Consider the following 21,599-nt stretch of genomic DNA (forward strand, 5'->3'; position numbering starts at 1 on the left):
TGAACTCCCCCAGTGGCTCAGCAAATTTATCCAGTGAGCCATTAATCCATACAGACCAGAAGGACCAGGTTTCTCGGGTCAGACTGTGCTGAGGCAGTGGAAGCAACATGACAATTGGCCCGATAACCCAAGTTAATGAAAGGTAAACTTGCCGGGCTTCCCACTCCAGTAATTTATGCTGGAAGTGTGCACAAGCTGGCGCTGGACGAGGACAGAATTGAGTTTGACCATGATGCTCCTCATGATTTAATAGCCTGCTGACGTACACAGCCAAGGTTCACACATGAATAACGGTCACTTAGATGACGTAGCAGAAGATAACCAGTGCTAACAGAACTATACCCTCGCATGGAGTCTATGACTTCAGGAGGAAGGGGGGAAATTGACAAAAGGGTATGGTATAGTTATACAAAAGACATCAATTTGAGTCCAATACCTGCTGAGAGTAATGATGAGAGTAATGAAGCCTCCGAAAGCTTGTGAATTTAAAATAAAATTGCTGGACTATAACTTGGTGTTGTAAAATTGTTTACAATTGCTGAGAGTAACACAGAGCCAGCAGCCCAAAATATACAGCTAGCCCCACAGCATGCTCTAACTAAGGAAAGCAGAATACAGCAGTGTCCAAATGTTAGTTAGATTTTAAATTGAAAGAGAACAGGACACTTGATGCTCTAACAATGAAAAGATTAAAAATTAAGTTCAAAAGTCCTAGTTGGACCAACAGTTACACTGCAGTGGGTGAAAAGCCAATGCGGTGTTTGATGACTTCACATCCGAGTTATACTAAAGAGACAACATTTAGTGAGGAGACATCATTGTGATGCACAAAATATTAAATGGTTTAGATAGGGTAAAAGCAGAATATTACTTCAATGTAGGACAAACTAGTAGGACCAGAGGCTAGAAATTTGAAGTAGTGAAACATAATTTTAAAACAGATTATTAGGAAGAACTTCTTTATGCAAAGGTGATAAACGTCTGGAATAATCTTCCAGGCATCATAATAGAAGCAAAATATTATGAGCTTTCAAAATACAGCTGGATGGTAGGTTTCTTATGATCTGCCAAAAAACTTGTTTCAAGTGAGTGGGAAGCAATCGTTCCCTAACCAGTTTTCCCTCCCCCAGATAATCTGGATGGGAATACTTGCAGAGGCGGGATCTGAACTCTGATCTATTAATGTAGTGTTCAACTCTCCAGTGTCATAGTTAGCGTGCTGCTGTTTTTATATAATAAACATATGCATTTAGTGTTAGTTTTAAGTAAAAAGAAACAAAAGCAATAAAAATTGCAATGATTTCAGCAGTGAAGGAGCTAAAAAAGAAATATTTAACATTAATGAAAGTAGACAAGGCTGTCATATGTCATTTTGTTTTCACTTACCTGTTTATTAACAGTAGCCTTAGATATATGAATGACAAAATGAGAGAAAGAACGGTACTCTTCCAGATTGAAGTTTACTATCTGAAGAACAAACAGCAGATTAGCATTTAGAAGATATGCTTGGTGTTGTACTGTAATTAAACCAACATTCTCAGAAAACCAGGGATGATAATTCTGGCTGAAGGCACTGCAATTAGTTCAAGTGCTAGTCCAGATTTATTGATCAGATAATTAATTCAAATGAACTGATGTTGGATATCAATGTGTTCCAAAACTGATGAAACAATTCAGCTAAAATTGTCTTCCAAGTGACACTTTTGACCAATAAAATTCATACATAGTAAGTTGACAGAAAAAATTTTGGAGCCTGATGTTGGAATATTTTGAAACTTAATACTTGATCATATATTTTGTAAAGATACTTCAAAATTGGTAGGACAAGATGATCAGAGTGCAGTAGAGTCAAAAGCACATTCTTATAAAGTCCCAGCTAGCTCTTTGGTCAGAACCTGTAATGTACAAACATTCTTGTTGTCTCCTTTGATGCTTAACGAAGGACAAACTTAGATTGAATGCACTACTCACAATGCATGCTTAAATTGCTAACAATCTGCAAGTATAAATATTTTTCATTTTACATTCTAAAATGATAATCCTTCAACAAGAGAAATTTCATTTTACGGATTAAAATGGCCGTTAGTGATGCTTGCTTAAAATGGCCGCGAGTGATGGGAGCTGATAAAGGCATATAGGCAACATAATGAAGGATAACAGTCTGTGCAGATTACCTTAAGAGGAAAACCAAAATAAAATAGATTTTTACTCAGTAAAAATTGGTGTCAGAACTGTACACAGTATCACATTTAAATGTTGATAGAAGGAAAACCTACATAAGCTGAGTAATACATAGAATCCCAAGGAAATTCTAAGCTTACCTTGTACATTTTCAGCAATTCTGCCTTCCCAGTCAAGTCAATGCCTTCTTGGCTGCATGGGAAATTTAATTGTAAGATAGTGTGTTTTCGGTGAAAAATACTTGGAATAGAGGTTGACATTCAATGCAACGGATCAGAGAACTCATGCGACATTCCCAAGCAAACATTAAAAAGTAAAGAAATTCAAAAATAATATGCAAATTGCAAAGAAGAGTAGCCACAGCAAATGACTATTCATGCACATTATATAATTTGCTATATTCCCTTCAGGATTAAATGTCAAACGTGAAAAGGAAACAGAGTGCACCAGATAAGGATTAAGAATTTATATGGAATATATAAAAGCTTTTATTTTATTTCTACTTTGTTCATGCTAAATCAACACTAATTCCTGAAATAAATATTTCTTGATACTTATGCTGTTTACAATAGGATATATCATCCTATTTCTGTATTTGTTGAAAGTGAAATTAACTGTTCGCTATTAACGGTGATTAAATTCTTAATCTAGTCCCAGACTATAATAAACCATGTTAAATTAACCTGATCAATTTGAAAAATATGTAACTTTTCTAATCTTCAGAGCACCTAACAAACTTCCAGTTTTCTTCCAACTTCTGAATCTGATCGAAGTCTTTACTTCACGAGACTATGAGGGAAATGTTCTGAGTATGCACTGGCTGTAAGGAACTTTCCCCGCCGACAACACCTATGAGAAAATCACAGGTACATCACCCACAATTCCTGTCCACTGAAAGGAAAATTGCAGGAAGGGGTCCATGATTTCCTGATATGTTCTGGTGGTGGGTGAGGTTCCTCACAGGTCCATGCTCAGTTAAACTAGGCTTAATGTCCATCAGTAGAAATAATGACGATACAACTGACTGCATGCAGCATGTGCAATCTTCACAAACACCTTACACAAACACCACAGATGTCATGTATCAGAAGATGCAAAACATCTCCACAGCATCCTACTGACAGTCTATAAACATGAGACCAAAATGACAACAGGTTTGTAAAGAAAGAATTAAACATAGTTGAGCAATCATTTAAGATATTACAACGGTATTTGTTGATCTCCTGTACAAATAAGTCACATCAGATAAATTGGTATCAAAAATTTTGATTAATTCAATTAAAACAGGGACTTTGAGTCATTGAACTAATTACTCTAGCCCTATAGTTTACAATGTTGATTCCTTGAATTTATTACATACCCCATACTCCCTCTCAAATGCTAAGCTTCCGTGACAATAAAAGTGGAACTTGCTTTCCTGAATTCCGTACTTTGAACTCAATCTTTCCATTCCCAACCTACTCATACATCCCTCTACCCCCACTTCTAACATATTTGTGTGTCATATTGTGAGAAGCTTTTCTTAAATTTATACATGATATTCTCATTTCCAATTAGGATTGCCTCCATCCCAATCCACATTATTCTTCTTGGGCGGTCCATCCATGGATCTCTTCTGACATTACCGTTTTTAGGCTGATCACAAGATGTGTAAAATCAACCAAGGGTGAATCACTTCCGCTGCTTAGCACATGGTCCGGCTGGCACAGCCAAGAATAGGAAATAATGGGACATTGTTGATGATGGCCTAACAGTCCATGGCCCAAATTGTTGGAGCACCAATAAGGCAACAATTTTCACAATGGTAATGGTTAGAAACTGGAGTGAGACAGGCAAGGAACACCTTTTTTAAACTCTCAGTAATCTTGATGTAAACTAAAACATCCCAACATAAACAAAGGCATTCTGACCACCTTGCAGGTCTGTTTTTCTAATCGATGTACTATTGTAATCCTGAAAGAGTTATCCCTGTGGTCTAAATGCATTCTTTGGAGTCAGGTTTTGTTTAAATTTCAAGAGTATCAGAATTAGGGGACAGTGTAACAGTATATATGAAGCTTATATAATGCATGTTTAACAATTATTTACATTTGTTGACATAACTATTTAAAGTTATAGTCCTGAAAAACAAAATGCAGACCAGTCGTTACAAACTGTACCGAGGAGGGGAAGCATTGTCACATCTACAAGTGCACAAGGGCAGTCAAAAAATTCCATGCTTCAAAATCTTTCAATGATGCATTATTATTGCAAACTTCTGATTTAATTCATATGGAAAACTGGGTGGGGGGGGGGGGGGGAAGGGAGGGAGAAAAGAAAGAAGGGAGAGCACACTATATTGGAACATGCACTGGTGCAAGTAGGGGTGCCTTTCTGGCATTGGGATTTAGCTACATGAAGCAATGCAGACAATAGCCCTGCAATGCAACCAGCCCTGGTCATACCTAACAGTGAAGTACTTCAAGCGGTCACTGAGAGCATAAAAAGGGAAAGGGTTCCATTTCCCAGCACTATCACAAAAAAAACAAACAAAACAGAAATCAGAAAATAACAAGGATTATGTTGAATGCTAGCTCAACTGACAGGCACCAATAGTCAGGGAGGAATCTTAAATCCCATAATAACTGCATCAAAAGGTCATACAATATAGATATATCCCTTCTTCTCAGTATCATCATTTTTTATCCTGCTCTTGCCAAGTATAAATGAAATATCAGCCCACAGGATCCCTATGAAAAACATGGAAATAAGATTTAGTTTATCAATAGATCACAGTCATCCTTGGTGCGCCAGGATTCCATTCACCATATCCACCACTAACTGTTATTAATATCGGTGCCCTTTTTTAAACTTCTCTATAACAATTAAACATTGTTACTTTTCTTTCTGCGTTGCATTCTCATTTGGTAAGTTACATTTTCTCCTCATATCTTGCCACTTCCATAACTGAAAGTATAAGTCAGCAAAAAGCAAATGTTCAATTTCCTCCTTTCAGCTATACTTGGGAATAGAAAACATCTGCCCTGCCTACGGTATCAGCCGTGGCTTAGTGGTAGCAACAGATGCTAGCTCAATTAATAATTTTAAATCTGGGATCGATCAATTTTTGCTAGCCAAGGGTATTAAGGGACATGAAGCCACGGCGGGTAGGCGGGGTCAGGATACAGATCAGCCATGATCTCATTGAATGGTGGAACAGGCTCGAGGGGTTGAATGGCCCACTCCTGTTCCTATGTCCCGATCGCCTCTGAGTCAGAAGGTTGTGGGTTCAAGTCCCACTCCAAAGACTTGAGCACAAAATCCAAGCTGACCAGTGCAATACTGAGGGACTGCTGCAATATCGGAGGTGCTGCCTTTCGGATGAGATGTTAAACCCATGCCCCATCTGCCCTCTTGGGTGGACGTAAAACATCTCAGGGCACTTTTAGAAGAACAGCACGGGAGTTCTGAGTGATGTCCTGGCCAATATTTACCCCTCAACCACATCACTAAAACAGATTATCTGATTATTATCACAATGTGGTTTGTGGGACCTTGCAGTGCGCAAATTGGCTGCCGCGTTTCCTACATTACAACAGTGACCACACTTCAAATAGCTGTAAAGCACTTTGCGACGTCCTGAGGTCGTGAAAGGCACTCTATAAATGCAAATCTTTCTTTCTTTCTTCCCTCTGGGGGCAGCAGAGACACACTTTTTTTTGTGGGTCTTCCAATCTACAGAACAACCACCTCCCCTGCTGACTTGCGATGTGCATTTGGCCATTCGGTGCTACTGCGAGTTTACATTGAGACACAAAATAGAGTCATGATGTGAACGCGCTGACAGATGAGATTGGCTCTGGATGGTCCTGCCACCACAGAAGAAAACAACATGACCAATTTACAGGCTGTGATCCTACCTTCCATGCTAAATTAATTTTGCATATACTGAAGCTTAAAGGACTATTTCACATTGATGAAGTGACCAAGCCAGTATATTAAGCCATATATATGATCGATTCTGCAAAAGATAAGCAGCTGCTGAAGATGAATAAAATGGCTGCGGACATACCAAGGAGAGGCACTGGCTCAGAGTTCGATGAAATTCACCAGCAAATAAATTATTCATCAGAATAATGTGTGCAATATTCAGTCTACACTGTTTGAATGGCTCTTTAGCACATCCAGAATTATCAAATAATGTGCTCTCAGGCCCATACCTGAACGGGTCTCTGACAAAGCCTGGAAAAAAGTCGCAGTACGTAATAGGTAGAGCAGCACCTTCCTCAGACCACAGCAACAAAAAGGTAATATAAAAACAGCTGAAAAGGGAATGCAGGCAACCTGATCCCACAGCTCTGCCCAGATCACTCTTTCACCCATTGCTAGGAGAAGCACAAGTCTATTATGGGTTGACTCAGCCTTGTGCCTTTAGGGGACGCAGCCCTTAAAACAAATCAGCTGAAACTGAAAACTCACTGTCTGGGAAAATCAATGGTGAGAACACTCCTCTCAGCAAACTGTGGTCCGGTATAGCCAGGCACCATTATACACTGCCCTCTGGAGGCCTTTTATTACACTTTCTTATCTATACCCATGCAGAAGAGTGCCAGAAGAATTACTTGTACATTTGCCACTGACCCAAAACCGAAAATAATTTGAGTCAAATGCATTGGGTGTCTTTGTACAAGCCAACATACCAAAGTAAGGTCTTTAATTCTATAGATCTAATCAAAGATTTCCAAACACAAAAAAAGTAGCTTTGCAGCTTCCATCTACTAAAACACTCAGGCTACCAAATTTAAAATGTTAAAAGCCTGGCTGGTTAGCTTGAAATTTCACAGCTTAACCAATTACATTTGATGACAAGATAATCTATATTGGCTAATGAAAGAAAACATTCTATGCCTACAAATATATGTATTTTTTCAACTCTTGAGTATTTGTTCACACATTGGATACGCACTAGTATTGGAATTCAACAGTAACTTCATTATGAGGAAGGAATGAGAAGGGGAGGGTAGATCGCCCTAAAATAATATGTGCTCTATCTATTTTTTCTCCAGCCAAAAGGGCGAGACAGTCTGTACTGAAGATTTTAATCTGATTGCCATCAATGCTGCTCAGTGAAGAAGATACAATTTAATCTTTAGCATGCCACAGATGAGTTTGCTTATCCCACTACAATCTTTTTCTAGGGGCCAACAGTAGGACAGTAGTGAGATTGGGAAGAAAAAGGGGATGACAAAGTGTGACAAAGCAACATTTTCTCTATTATGGATTATTTTTGGATTCTTTCTTGTTGATCACAGCACATAATGATTAAAAATGGTTACTGCTAGAGGCTTCTGCAAGCTGCAGAAAATACACAGCTGTGACTAGGCTGATATGCACACCTCAGGTCAAGTCACAGACTTTGTTCTGGAAGGCCTTGATATGCTTGTGATGATTCCTGCCATTGTCCTTGGTTGGGGTTCTGACTAACAGATCATTTCAAAGTGTTTGAAACTGTCCAATGGGTCATGTAATTAATTCCATTCAATCACAAGTGTCCTGTGGGGCTGTTTACATTACATGTATGTTTGGCAGCTGTACTCATATGGGCAAACATTAACCTGAACCTGTGACTGGCTAACCATCCAATGTAGTTAAGTGAAATACAGTTTTTAATTTCTTTTGCTCTGGGATATCCTTCTGAGAAACTGCAGCTATATTTTTGGTTGCAATGCAAACATATAGCAGTCAACCTGGAACCATTGTGGGTACAAGGATCGTCAAAAGACTCCATGGTAGTGGACAACCACATAAAAAGTAATGGGCCAGTGTTTCATGGATTAGTTTTGGGTTAAGAGTTAGCGCAGGGAAAGCACATTTGTTCTTTTGCTTCTAAACAGAATAGTGAGGTCTGTATTTACTGTAAATCTATTGTTTGGGTTGCATACTGTTCTTCTACCCATTTTCATTTTCAATAATTTGTCGGGTGGTTTATTGTTCAAGCCTCAGTTCTTCTGCCTATTGAAGACCAGGAGATCTATGGGTGCAAGTGATGTATTCCAGTAAGGAGTACAGTGACAAGACTTCTATGTTTGAACCTCGGATCTCGCTGCATTTACCTAGTTGATAGGTAAAGACCCTCTGGTTTGTAGGGTGACACAAGGGCCCTATGCGAGAGTGGACAGTGACACCGAACACAATACAATATCTTGCATAAAAACCCAAAAATGTAACAAAAAGGTGAGCACAGCTTTTAAAAAGTTTTGTTTTTATTCCAAATTGTGCTTTCAGCATATATATTTCAGGTTTGAGTTAATATTGTAGTATTTGAGTAGCTTTATGATTGCAATATTAGTCCTTTTTCAGCTTCATCGCGCACAAGCTTAAAACTTACAAAGTTATCAGCTATGGGCCTTCTCAGAGCATGCTGCGAGTGCTGAGCAGTGTCCAGGTCACAATTTTCCCACGCAGATGCAATTTCTCAATCCCACTAGAGCTTCACATCCAGTTAAATTTATTTTTATACAGCTAATCACACAACTAATGGATGACAATTTCCAGTATCAAGTTTTGGTTTTGAATTTTTACATTTCCATAATATAAGCAATAAGCTGTTTAAACAGGAAACTATAAAAAGTGACGACATAGTGTCCACCCTTCTAAAATTCTCACCCCATGTTTTTGAACACAAAACTATCAAATATGTACTTGATGCTAACATATTTGTACACTCAAAAACAGTTTCACAAAGAAAAATCTGTTGTCAAAATGTACTTACCAAACAGACTGGTTACTCTTCATACAGCCATAGATCCAGTTACTGGGTTCCTGTCAATTCAAAAATCCAGATGCATTCAAGTTTGTGTCAAAGCCATTTAAAATGCAATAGAGTTTTATAAGTGGGTGAACTGAGGCACAAAGGTATGGCCTAGGCCCATCGTAAAAGCAGACTTTTGTTTTCAATGTAAAGGATTTTTAACAATGCTTTGTAAATAATTGATTGGATATAATTTCTGTATGCTGCAGATTTTTCCAATTTGAGATGCACAGCCAACCTCTTGTTTTTTCCAACAATATATTCCAAACAATACATAAGAGAAAATGTTGTTGTGATTAACTACTTATGGCAGATGAACAATTCAGTAAAAGTTGTTAATATTTCAATATTTTGATCAAAAAAGGCATATTTCCTTACCAAGTTGTTATTTCGACAATATAAATTACTGTAGGGCTCCCCCTCACTTGGAAGTGGTAAAATAAAATATGCTGCCTTGGGTTCCTGTGCAGAAAACTGAAACATATTTTTGCACATATAATTTCAAAATAGAAAAATTGTTCAGAATATGTCAAAGAAGTTTTAAAAAGACAGCATCCAGTACCTCTGGGCTGGTATAAGTCCATTTGTATGTTTTTATTTCACTCCACAGAGCAGATGAACCTAAAATAAATACACATATTAAATATACTTTATATATTTGGTCAAATCACTAATTTTAAACAATGTACAGCTTCAAACCTGAGAATGAGACAGAAGACTCAAGATTGTCCTCAGAGTCTTTTTCTGAATAGTTGACAAAATGATGGTGAAGAACAGACATCCTCGTCTCTAGATCAGTTGTTATCTTAAAAACAAACCACCAGTAAGTCACAAATAAGCATTTGAAACATAAAAATCAAGAAATTATTAGTAATTTTCTGACTAGACAGGTCGACAATAATGCAGCATAATTTTATAACCATTAACTCTATAGCCGTAAAGTAATCCAAATAAAATTCATCAGGTAATAAAACCTGGTACAGCCACAGTGTGAGCTATTCCCATCACTTCAGATCAATCAGAAGGGACCTCTTTTTTGATGCAAATACATTATCAAAGATTACACGTGACAGCAGCTAACACTCTCAAGAAGCTACACACAGCATCTGACAAAGTTTACAGTTCACAATAACTGCAGGGAAAATCTAACTGGTTGGTGGGCAGGCTGAAAGAGCACAAAAGTTTTTTTTAACAAAAAAGAATTGTATTACGCTGAGCTAATTCTGCCATCTTTTCCATGAGGCTAATGACAATTTTTTAAACTTGCAACCATCATGAATTTCCACAATTACTTTATCACAATTACATCCATCTAAAATCAAAGAATTCTTCAAAAAAAGACAATGACACTGCAAACCATATTTTTATATCCTATCTAACAGTATTAAATATCACTAAATAATTACTAAGACACCATCTCTTTTCTTAGGTCTGTTACTGAATTGTAAAACTATAAGGAACCCAAAGTACATTATTTTCTCTGTTGCAAAGGCTTTGCGTTAATTTTACTCATTTTTGTTTTACTTGTAAAATATTTGAAATTTTATTCCACAATTCTAGCCACTGATGATCAGCAACAGTAACCATGTGGTTAGTTAACTGGCTATTTAAATATCACAAGCTAGGTTCAGCTGAAGAATATCCTTCAGCCCATTTGATCTCATCCTTCCATAATACCAGTTCCAATGCCTTCCTGTTCCAGCATCTGGCTATTTCTTAATTGAGTTTTGTGTCCTGACCGAAAGCACCCTCCCTTTTCCAGCGACACATCGTTCTGTATAAAGAAATATTTCCTGACATCTATCCTAAATTTTCCCTTCAGAACTCCGTTCTGCTGCTCTGACATGCCTAAAAATATTACAGGTTTATTTTCTCTATGCTGTTAAGTACTGTATCTTGTGTACCTCTGATTTAGCAATGTAACCCAGGATCCTATTTGCTTGATTATTGCTAACTCACACTGCTTGGCTGCAGTGAGCAACGTCAACTAATACCCCAAGGTCTCTTTCAGTCGTCCCCTTGGCGAGTTCTACCTACCTTGGTGTCAGCCTTGGCTTAGTAATAGCACTCTTGCCTTTGAGTCAGAAGGTCATGGATTCAAGTCCCACTCCAGAGACTTGAGCACATAATCCAGGCTGCACTGTTGAAGATGATGTCTTTTGGATGCAATATTAAACCAAAGCCCCGTCTGCCATAGGATACATGAAACCAAGGCCTTCCCACCCTGTTACTGTGGTTCAAATAACACTTAACAATCCCAATACAGTATTCGAAAAGCAGGGAATTCTCCCAGTGTCATACCCAACATTCCACCCTCAAATAACACTGTCAAAAACTGGTCATTTGTCCCACTGCAGTTGGAACACAGGTTCGTGACCGTGATTTGCCCACATTGAATTCCCACCGTGGGGAGGGTCGAAGTGGAGGCCAGGCTCTTCCCCACAGCAGGAGAGGGAAAAATACAATAACAAGCAGAGAGGGGCATGGATAATTATGACATGCTAAGACCCAAGGAAAGAGAAGGACAGGTCGTGTCTTTGAATAAAACACATGGTGAGCGAATGCCTTGAACATACTTTGATATGGTGTACCATTCACGCTATGGGAGCATTCTGGATTTTATCATATTGGATTGGAGCATTAAATCATTAGCTTCAAATGGCTCCTTTCGTATCACATTATCCCAGACTTTAAAATTTATCAATAAAACTTATCAATAAATCTTATGTAACAAATATTAATAGTAAATAAAACCTAGTCACATAAAATTAAGTCTACCTGATTAGTGTGATGATCAACAAGATCAAAAAAAGCTCTAACAGTGGCTAGGACCAACTCTTTACACCTGAAAAAAGACCAAGAAAGAAAAAGCAGTTATATCACGTACCTTGCTATAATTAGAACTCTAATTAGGTTACAGCTCATATCTGAAAAATAATGTCTGCCATGCAGAAGGTTTACAGTACACAATGCGCTTGCACAGAGAAAAGATGAATAATCTAAAATAAAAGTGAACATTTTAAATGGATTCAAACATTTAACGATGTAGAGTTTTTTCTATCACTCATTTTATCTTAATGAAAAGTTAAAGAGAAAAACACACATTTAAAATTTGACAGACCAAATCTAGCAATGTAGCATAACATAAAAATGAGTTGTCAATCGTAATTGGACCATCAGGAGATGCAACATTACGGGATCTTGTCATTTCCCCACATCATGAAGCAACACAGATCAAACCTCTGCACTCGGCAGTACTGGCAGCTTAAGTGCCTTTGTGAGTTGGTGAGGAATTTCCCACAGATTTTCCTAAAACTGACCAGAGGTTTTTTTTAAATTTTGTTTTCTTTGCCCCCAGTTGTTAGCATTACAAGTAACTGGTCTTTTGTAGCCTTTCTTTCTATATGTTCATATATTGAGAATCTTGCCTTATACTTACCAGACTATACAGAGGTGATCAGTTGAAAGCCATGCCTTTGGAATCGCTGATGTCTAAGAAATAAAAAGAACTGTTAGTCTGTATACTGTTGTAGGCTTTATCAAATGCCTTTCTAAAGCTGCAACATCACACAATATTCCCCTAACAAGAAACACCCAATCTTTGTTTGGTACATTCCCGTGATGGCACAGCTGAGGTCAAGAAATTGTCTTGTGGAAAAGGACAAAGCAATATTCTACCACACTATGACCTTCTAATAATAGTGAGCAACAGGTTCAAGGTACATATGTGGTCAAAGGGCAGCTTAGTTACTCTCAAGGAAAACCAGCAGTAAACCATTCTCTTCACAACATGCCTTACCGGCTGCCAGAGAATAATACGATTGAGATCCACATTATTTTTCTATTGTTGAGATGAGTCAATGATGAGTGTACAAAAAGGATATTTTATTCGTAATGTAATGTAATAAAACTAGCAAAGCTATGGTCAAGGAACTAAATTGAGATGGGGAAGGAGAAGAAAACAATTTTTTAATAAACTGAAGCCACTGCTGTGGTCTCCTTTCAATCTCCCATAATGAGCAATATTTTTATGAAAGTCTGAGAAAGTACTGGAGACCAAAAATTTGGTTTAACTATACGGACCTAAATCAAGAACAGCTTAGAAAATTTCATAGATTTCCTGCATCCTTCCAAAAAATAGACTGAAACTAGAAGATTTTCCCATGTTTCATACTTAATTAAAAATGGAGAATGGTTTTGCAGAACCCCTCCACTGAAACACAAACTGTTATGTGTTATTTCCAGTCCAAGCACTTCCACACTGTAAAAAAAACAAACCACCACATTCCTAGCAGACTGATCCCTCTCCATGACTGAAGACAATCCTGGCATGGGGAAAGAGCTGCAACATGTCTGGGAGGCTCCAAAGAAAACCATGTATCCCAGTCCGTCCAATTAATAGAACTGTTGACTTTTGCCGAAGCGCCAAGCATGTCATTTGGAATGTGCAGGCCTTCATATACTCTCCAGATTTTAAAACGCAATCATCTCCAGACAGATAACCAAACCTCCACTTGATCTCTGTTGAAATAATATTGAAAATATCATTGAATCATAAAGTTACAGTCCAGAAGGCCAATACAGCCATCATGCCTGTGCCAGTGCTAGCTCTTCAATGGGAGTTACGGACACTAATCCCATTTCCCTGCTCTTTCCCTGTATCCTTTTATATTCTTCTTCAATTCCATTTTAAATGATACCCTCATTTCTGCCTCAATATCCATCTGTGGCATCCCTAGTGACCCTTTGTACAAAAAACACTTCTTCTGACTTACCCCTTTGTTCTTTAGTGATATGCCTATCAACAACAAACCAGGCATAGGATCAGGACCATTCATCCCAGAAATGTTTTCCTCACTAACATCATAGAATCATCAAATCTTATGCGTATTCGGCCCATCGTGCCTGTGCCAGCTCTTTGAAAGAGCTGGCCAGTTTAGTCTCACACCCAGCTTTTTTCCCATAACCCTGCACATTAGTCCTCTTCAAGGACCTGTCCAATTGTCTTTTGAAAGTTCTTTTTGAATCTGCTTCCACCAACCTTTCAGGTTGTGCATTCCAGATCTTAACAACTCTGTGTGAAAAAATTTCTCCTCATTTCCCCTCTAGTTCTTTTGCCAATTATTTTAAATCTATGACCTCTGGTTACTGACCCACTTGCCAGAAGAAACAGTTTCTCCCTACTTGCTCTATCAAAACCCCTCATAATTTGAATATCTCTATTAAGTCTCCCCTTAACATTCTCTGCTCTAAGGAGAACAATCCCAGCTTCTCCAGTCTCTCCACATAACTGAAGTCCCTCATCCCTGACATCATCCTGGTAAACCTCCTCTGCACCCTCAATGTCTTGACATCCTTCCTAAAGTGTCATGCCCAGAACTGAACACAATACTCCAGCTGAGGCCTAACCAATGATTTGTGAAGGTTTAGCATGACTTCTTTGTTTTTGTATATTCAATACTCCTATTTACAAAGCCAAGAATCCCATACGCTTTCTTAACCGCCTTATCAACTTGTCGTGCCACCTTCAAAGATTTGTGAAAATGCACCCCCAGGAACCTCTGCTCTTGCACCCCCCTCAAAACAGTACCATTTAGATTATACTGCCTCTCCGTGTTGTTCCTCCCAAAGTGCATCACTTCACACTTCTCCACATTAAATTGCATCTGCCATTTGTCTGCCCATTTCACCAGCTTATCCAAGTCCTCTTGAAGTCTGCTACTCTCCTGCTCACTATTTACTACGTTGCCACGTTTTATATCATTCACAAACTTCAAAATTGTGCTCCCTCTACCCAAGTCCAGGTCATTTATATATAAGCCATGATGTGGAGATGCCAATGATGGACTGGGGTGGACAAATGTAAGGAATCTTACAACACCAGGTTATAGTCCAACAGTTTTATTTGAAAATCACAAGCTTTCGGAGGCTTTCTCCTTCGTCAGATGAAGTGTGGGATTCCATGAAGGTTACCGCATATATAGTATGCGGTAACCTTCATGGAATCCCACACTTCACCTGACGAAGGAGAAAGCCTCCAAAAGCTTGTGATTTTCAAATAAAACTGTTGGACTATAACCTGGTGTTGTAAGATTCCTTACATTTATATATAAGAAAAGCAATGGTCGTAATACCAACCCCTGGCAGAATCCCACTGCATAGTTCTCCCGAGTCAGAAAAACATCCGTTCACCACTACCCTAATCTTCTCTCATATTCCCTCTTTGCCCTTCTTATATCCTTTTTCAATTTCAATATCTGGGGACCAGTGCCCAATTTGGGAGAGCTATCCCACAGACTATTTAAACAACAGCCTGACAAGGTCACACTCACAAAGTGATATCCTTGAGCCAACATCCCAGACTACTCCATCACCATCCCTGGGTATTTCTTGTTCAATAGGCAGGACAGACATACCAGCGGTTGGGGCACAGTGACATACCAGCCAGGTGAGTGTGGCCCCAGGAATTGTCAACATTGACTCTGAACCCTTAAAAACTCATGGCTTTAAGTCAAAGCCAAGGAAACCTCCTGCTGATTATTACCCACCTCCACCCCAAATGATGAATCAGTGCTTCTCCACGTTGAACACCAGTTGGAGAAAGCATTGATAGAAGCAAGGCCACAAAAGGCACAATATGTCCACCGCCGAGTGTGGCTTCGTAGTACCACTATTGACCGAGCTGGCTTGGTCCAGAAGGACATGGCTGCCAGATTGGCCCTGTGTCAGGTGGCGAGGGAAGAATCTGCTTGCACACATCCTCACTAATCATGCATGTCCATGACAGCATTGATAAGAGTGACTGCCGCACACACCTTGTGAAAATAAAGTCTCGTCTTCACAGTGAGGACACTCTCCATTGTGTAACGTTGCACAATTGCCATGCTAAGCGGGCAGGCTAAGGACAGGTCTAGAAGCCCAAAACTGGGCACTAATGAAGCACCTTGGGCCATCAGCAATAGCAGAATTCATAGGATTCACAGAATCATACAGCATAGAAGGAAGCCATTCAGCCCATTGTGTCTGTGCCGGCTCTTTGAAAGAGCTATCCAATTAGTCCCACTTCCCTGTTCTTTCCCCACAGCCCTGCAAATCTTTCTTTTTCAAATATTTATCCAATTCCCTTTTGAAAGTTACTACTAAATCTGTTTCCACCACCCTTTCAGCCAGTGCATTCCAGATTATAACAACTTGCTTCGTAAAAAATCTCATCTCCCCCCTTGCTCTTTTACCAATTTTCTTAAATCTGTCTCCTCTGGTTACCGACCCTCCTGCCAGCATAAACAGTTTCTCCTTATCTACTCTATCAGAACCCCTCATAATTTTGAAAACCTCAACTAAATCTCCACTTAACCTTCTCTGCTCTAAGGAGAGCTTCTCCAGTCTCACCACATAACTGAAGTCCCTCATCTCTGGTACTATTCTAGTAACTCTCCTCTGCACCCTATCCAAGGCCTTGACATCCTTCCTAAAGTGTGGTGTCCAGAATTGGACACAATACTCCAGTTAAGGCCTAACTAGTGATTTTTAAATGTTTAGCATAACTTCCTTGCACCACCACAATCTGTAGCCTCACTCCTCCAACTCCATTAAGCTGGGAGATCAACTATGGTTCTATGTGAAGTGTAAAAAGGTATGCCGAGGCACCTTCCTTGTTCTCTGCTTAATTGTAAAATGAAGTTATTATTAACAATAAAACTATTGAAGAATCTTCATGACTGCAGTGAAGTCTGCTAAGCACATTGGAGTTCAACTCTATAGGTCTAACCTAGAGAACAAAAATAAAACTACTCCCCCAACATGTATTTTGGGATCTCAAGCACTGAGGGAAAAATAAAGGTGAGTCTGTCTAATACGTTCCTGTTGCAATAATATGAGCTAGCTACCACAGAGCCTGGAAAGTACCATTATCTCAGGGTTGGAACAAGTATAGAAAGTAATTTTGTATCTTTCAAAAAGTTTGATTTGCCTCAAAATTTCCATATCTCCTTACAATGAAGTAACGGGTTCTGCGCTTTGAAAAGGGATTTACAGACCTGAAAGTGAGATCAGAACTTCCAGGAGGTATACCAAGAGGTTAATCATGACAATATGTGGGAAAACTATTAGACCAATAGAAACAAAGTTGGATAAACATATTGGATTTGTAAAGTGAAAACAAATAAGATAATTCTCCTCCAGCTGAGCAGACTGTACTGAACTAGTATACTCCAATTTGGGACTTTGCCAAAGTAATACAGTATAGAATTAAAAATATTAAGGAAATCCACTTTGACAAATCTCATAAGAAAAACTTCTAAACGGGGAAGTTGGTAAAAGCTACAGTTAAGTCATACATAAAACACAGTACTAGGAATGTGCAGAATTTGCCAGTAACTTATTCCCATCACACTGTAGGTGGGAATGCGTGTTCTCAAATTGTAATTTCTTTCAAGACAGTCAATGACCAGATGTATTAATGAACTCCTCAGCGCACATACTTTTCCACAATATACATTATACAAAGCAGCATTCTTTGAAGATGGTACTGCCAGAAAAAAGCAGCATGAATTCACTCCTCCTAATTTTGTTCAGTAACCTCTACAGTGCTATTGGCTGGATGAATTAAAATAGTTTCTGCAGTTGTGAATCTCATATTATTTACCTGACAAGCATTGGTGTTGCTCACTACTATTAGAAAAGTATAGTCAGAAAAGCCTAAAGAAGTACAAATCCAACTTTATTGTTGTAACTTTGATTAATTTAAATGTTGTTGATTTTGGAGTATCCGACACATACATAAAGACAGATTCTTAGCAAGGTAGCATTAAGGCAACACTAAAAATAGACCAAAAGCGCCCTCAAATGATTGAAGAACTGCAGTACACATTAACATAAAATAAGAGCAAAAAAACCACACTCCTGCTCAAGATTTTCTTCTTCCCTATAAGCCATCAATGTAGAATTGCTAGTGTAAACTACATTGCCTGAATATGCAGTCCTCTTATAGCAAAGATGCAAATAGCACCAATATGAACACATTACTGTTACCAGCAGTAACCAATACAGGAATTTTTAAAAAAATCTTTACATTACCACAACATTTAGTGTATTATTGTAAAGACCCAGGCTTGGCACAATGGTCAGACCAGACCGGACTTGGTAATCACGGAAACCACCTCCCACTGAAAGAATGGTGATGTTTCTTAAGTCTTTTTCCTTGAGAATCCAGTGATTATTCACAGTGGTGTAAAAGTCTGCAAAAATGAATGTTTTAGTTAACTAAAAGTCCATTTAACACACTTGATACTACATTTTCCCCTTATCAAGGTACGTGATACGGTACTCTAGTCCAGTTTGTACAGAAACGATATAACCTCTGAAAAAGGTAGCAAGTTGTAACCAGTGACATGCGACACACATGGCTCCATAAATTATAACATTTATTAAATCTCCCATTTCTATCTCATTTTGCATCTGTTCTCTTCACATATTTTGTTTGTCTTGTTACTTTTTTATTTGCTTAGATTTTCTTACTCTTATCTTTTGTCTTGCTCTCTCCCTTCAATGTCACTGCCATATGAATAAAAAAGATATGGCCCTAAACACAAAGCAATTTATTGCAGAAATCACACCTTACTAAACTTGCCATCTCCTTTTTAATACTGCAGTGGCCAACATTATATTGTGACTACCGAAGGATATACCATTTTTGAGGTGCCAGTACCAAGAAAATAAAACGCTGTGAAAAGAAGCGATTTCACGGACGTGGCATGCTGCCTCCTGGGCCTGCCTGCTGTGATACCCCTGAACCCTAACATGGGGAAGCTTGGGGTTTTCCCCTAATTGCAGCCTGTCAGAACATCCCATGAAAGTGGTGGCAGTACAATCCTCTCGCGCAGTAGATAGGAACTGAGGCAGCATGGAAGATAGTTCAGTCGGAGAAATTAATGTGCTCTTAGGTTAAAACAGGAAAAGTTCCTCAAAATCTACTCTTGGCCGACTGCCGGCAGCTAGCTGAGAAGTTCAAAGCAGATGCCACACAAGTTGCATGCCAAGCATCTATAGCATGTCTGTTCCATCCCACCCAAAAAGGGTAACTATCAAATTACATACGAACATACGAATTAAGAGCAGGAGTAGGCCATTCAGCCCCTCGAGCCTGCTCTGCCAATTGATAAGATCATGGCTGATCTGATTGTGACCTCAACCCTACTTTTCCATCTACCTACTATAACCTTTGACTCCCTTGTTAATCAGGAATCTCTCTAACTCAGCCTTAAAAATATTCAATGACCCTGCCTCCACCGCTCTCTGGGGATTGAAGTAAAACTCATCATGCACTGACACAGCAGGTGAGCACAGCAGTGCAGTGTTTTGTACAACCCCAATCACTCAGCAAAACTCATTAAATATCCATTATTTATATTATAGCTTGTACACTGTACACCATGAATGCGATGTACATCATGTTGTAACCAAAAATATTTAAAGAAAAACTGATATCAATAAACCCTTTCCATATCCATATTTGTTGTGAAAAACCCCTGTAGAAATGGCAGAATTGAATTTGGACCAATACAAGCTTTATGAATGAGAAGGTATTTTTGCATCTCCGAGATCACTTCAGGTTTCCAGACTTACCTATGAGGTAGCTGTCCAGTAGTAGGACTGGTGCAACATGAGGCGTGGCTTGAGTTATAATAACACTTATCAGTGTAGGTTTAAAGTTGGGTAAAGTGAATAGTGCTCTAGCAACGATGCCACCCATTGAATGCCCCACAATAGCAACACTGCTGGGTGCAACATTTTGATCCTATGGACATAAACAGATCAAAATTAACCTGTTAGTAAACATTTTGGATAAATGTCCTTGGGAAAAATGGAAGGAAGCAACATTAAATTGGTTATGCATATTTCAGTGCGATGAGGGATAAGAATTTTAACAGTTATTTTTTAAATCTTGAAGCACAAATTAATACTGACACTTATGCTCTGCAACCCAACTTTCTAGAAGGCTTTCAATGCAAGGAAATGCAGCCATTGAAGGAATCAACACCTGTGTCTCTCACAAAACATAAGTTTGTTTGAACAGCATCCACAGATGAGTTGGTCCCAATACAAAAAAGGGAATTGGTCAGGTATTACCTGCAATTGCTGATCATAACTATTTTATTAGGGGTCAATTGACGCTTGAAAATTTTAATAATAGGGCTGAACTGGAGACATGCAAAATGGAAACATAACTAAATTCCCTATCAAGATGACAGGAAAATAGAAAGACATATTTTAGTCTATGAAGATTGCTGTTTACATGCACATGCCAGATTACTCATGTTCTTTCCATTAAACATTCCGGATAAGCATTTTTTTTTGTGGTGGTGGGTCTCCCAATGACAATGCACACAGTGAGGCAGAGAATGTAACAAAAGCGCAGTGAATGGCAATGAATTAAGTGGATAGTCATCAAGTAAGTAAATAGTGGTTTCTTGATTGGTTCATGGGAAATTTGAGCCAATAAAGAAAGTGTGACATTATTTGTCACATTTAAAAGCTAGACACATTTAAAATGTGACGTGATATATGCAAGATTTTTTATATATACTAGGAGTCTTCTGTGGCTTACTCATGATAAACCAGATGATATGCTGTTTTATAACATACTAACACAACATAAAGTACAATCTACGATTCTGCTGCTAAGGTAAACATAGTTTAAGATGGCCTCTCCCTTTTAAAGCCAGAAAGTTTAAACACAGCTTGAGGACACTCAAAATTTAATTGTTAAATTAGGAAACCTTGCAGATTGAAATGTGCCGTTTCAGGTTGCTGCTGAGTTGCACCATTTAAGATTGTTTTGCATCTGTAACAGAGTGCAGTATCTGTATGTGCTAACGTACACTTTTAGTAAACAGACTGTTATTAGCTGATCTATTGCTCCTGGGTATTCTGGAGTTTGCACCGCTGCTGTAATGTTTAGTTGCTAAATTAACCTGACCCTTTAAAGCAACTTGGTTTGGAACTTTATTGTTTTAAAATTCACTCATGAATCATAACTTGAACTTTAACCATAAAAAATCTTGCGAGAGGAATTATATATATTGCACATGGAAGTCAGTGGTAATGAACTGCAACAGGGAGTTCGATACAAGACACTGGGAAAACACAATCAGATTGAAGATAGAGAGACAAACGCCATGAAAAGTTGATCTGTTTAGCCAAACTACCAAAACTTAATAGCAACTTTCTCTTGACTGGCTGGCGAGTGGAATTTTCCAGACCCAGTAGAACAATTACAACATCTGAAACCTTGATATGCTGTACTTTCAATGCCATGCATGTATATTACAGACTGGAGAAATCCATTTCTGCCAAGCTACTTAATGACTAACTGAGAGGACCACTGCAAACCATGTTACTTTGCAATTAAAAAAAGCACATGACTTTAAATTCAATGCCTCACAAGTACAACAGTGTAGATGTTACAAATATAGCAAAGTCCAATTTTTGGAGATGAATAAGGTTGATCTTGTGCGATGGGGAAAGCTACAAAATCAACTACTTTGATTAGACACCTCTAATGCAAAAAAATCCAAGCTAATACTAGGGGTATGCTGCAGATATCCAGGAATAAGGAAGTTTGCTCTAT

General features: G+C 38.6%; 1 protein-coding gene across 3 annotated transcripts in view; it reads right to left on the reverse strand.

Annotated features, from left to right (window-relative positions):
* Positions 1-21,599, reverse strand: part of pgap1 (post-GPI attachment to proteins inositol deacylase 1) — a 109,943-nt gene that overhangs the window by 79,915 nt on the left and 8,429 nt on the right. For 2 of the 3 annotated variants that reach the window (XM_067987778.1, XM_067987776.1), the window contains exons 4-14: positions 19,595-19,766; positions 18,047-18,207; positions 12,411-12,463; positions 11,750-11,816; positions 9,671-9,776; positions 9,534-9,592; positions 9,350-9,445; positions 8,933-8,982; positions 4,626-4,691; positions 2,322-2,373; positions 1,387-1,467 (exon numbers count right to left, since the gene is read on the reverse strand). In XM_067987778.1, coding sequence (XP_067843879.1) covers positions 1,387-1,467; positions 2,322-2,373; positions 4,626-4,691; positions 8,933-8,982; positions 9,350-9,445; positions 9,534-9,592; positions 9,671-9,776; positions 11,750-11,816; positions 12,411-12,463; positions 18,047-18,207; positions 19,595-19,766 — 963 coding nt within the window. The remainder of the gene's footprint in view (positions 1-1,386; positions 1,468-2,321; positions 2,374-4,625; positions 4,692-8,932; positions 8,983-9,349; positions 9,446-9,533; positions 9,593-9,670; positions 9,777-11,749; positions 11,817-12,410; positions 12,464-18,046; positions 18,208-19,594; positions 19,767-21,599) is intronic. The other variant, XM_067987777.1, reaches the window with a different exon arrangement.

Source organism: Heptranchias perlo, chromosome 7 (assembly GCF_035084215.1).
Source record: "Heptranchias perlo isolate sHepPer1 chromosome 7, sHepPer1.hap1, whole genome shotgun sequence".
Classification (NCBI taxonomy): Eukaryota; Metazoa; Chordata; class Chondrichthyes; order Hexanchiformes; family Hexanchidae; genus Heptranchias; species Heptranchias perlo.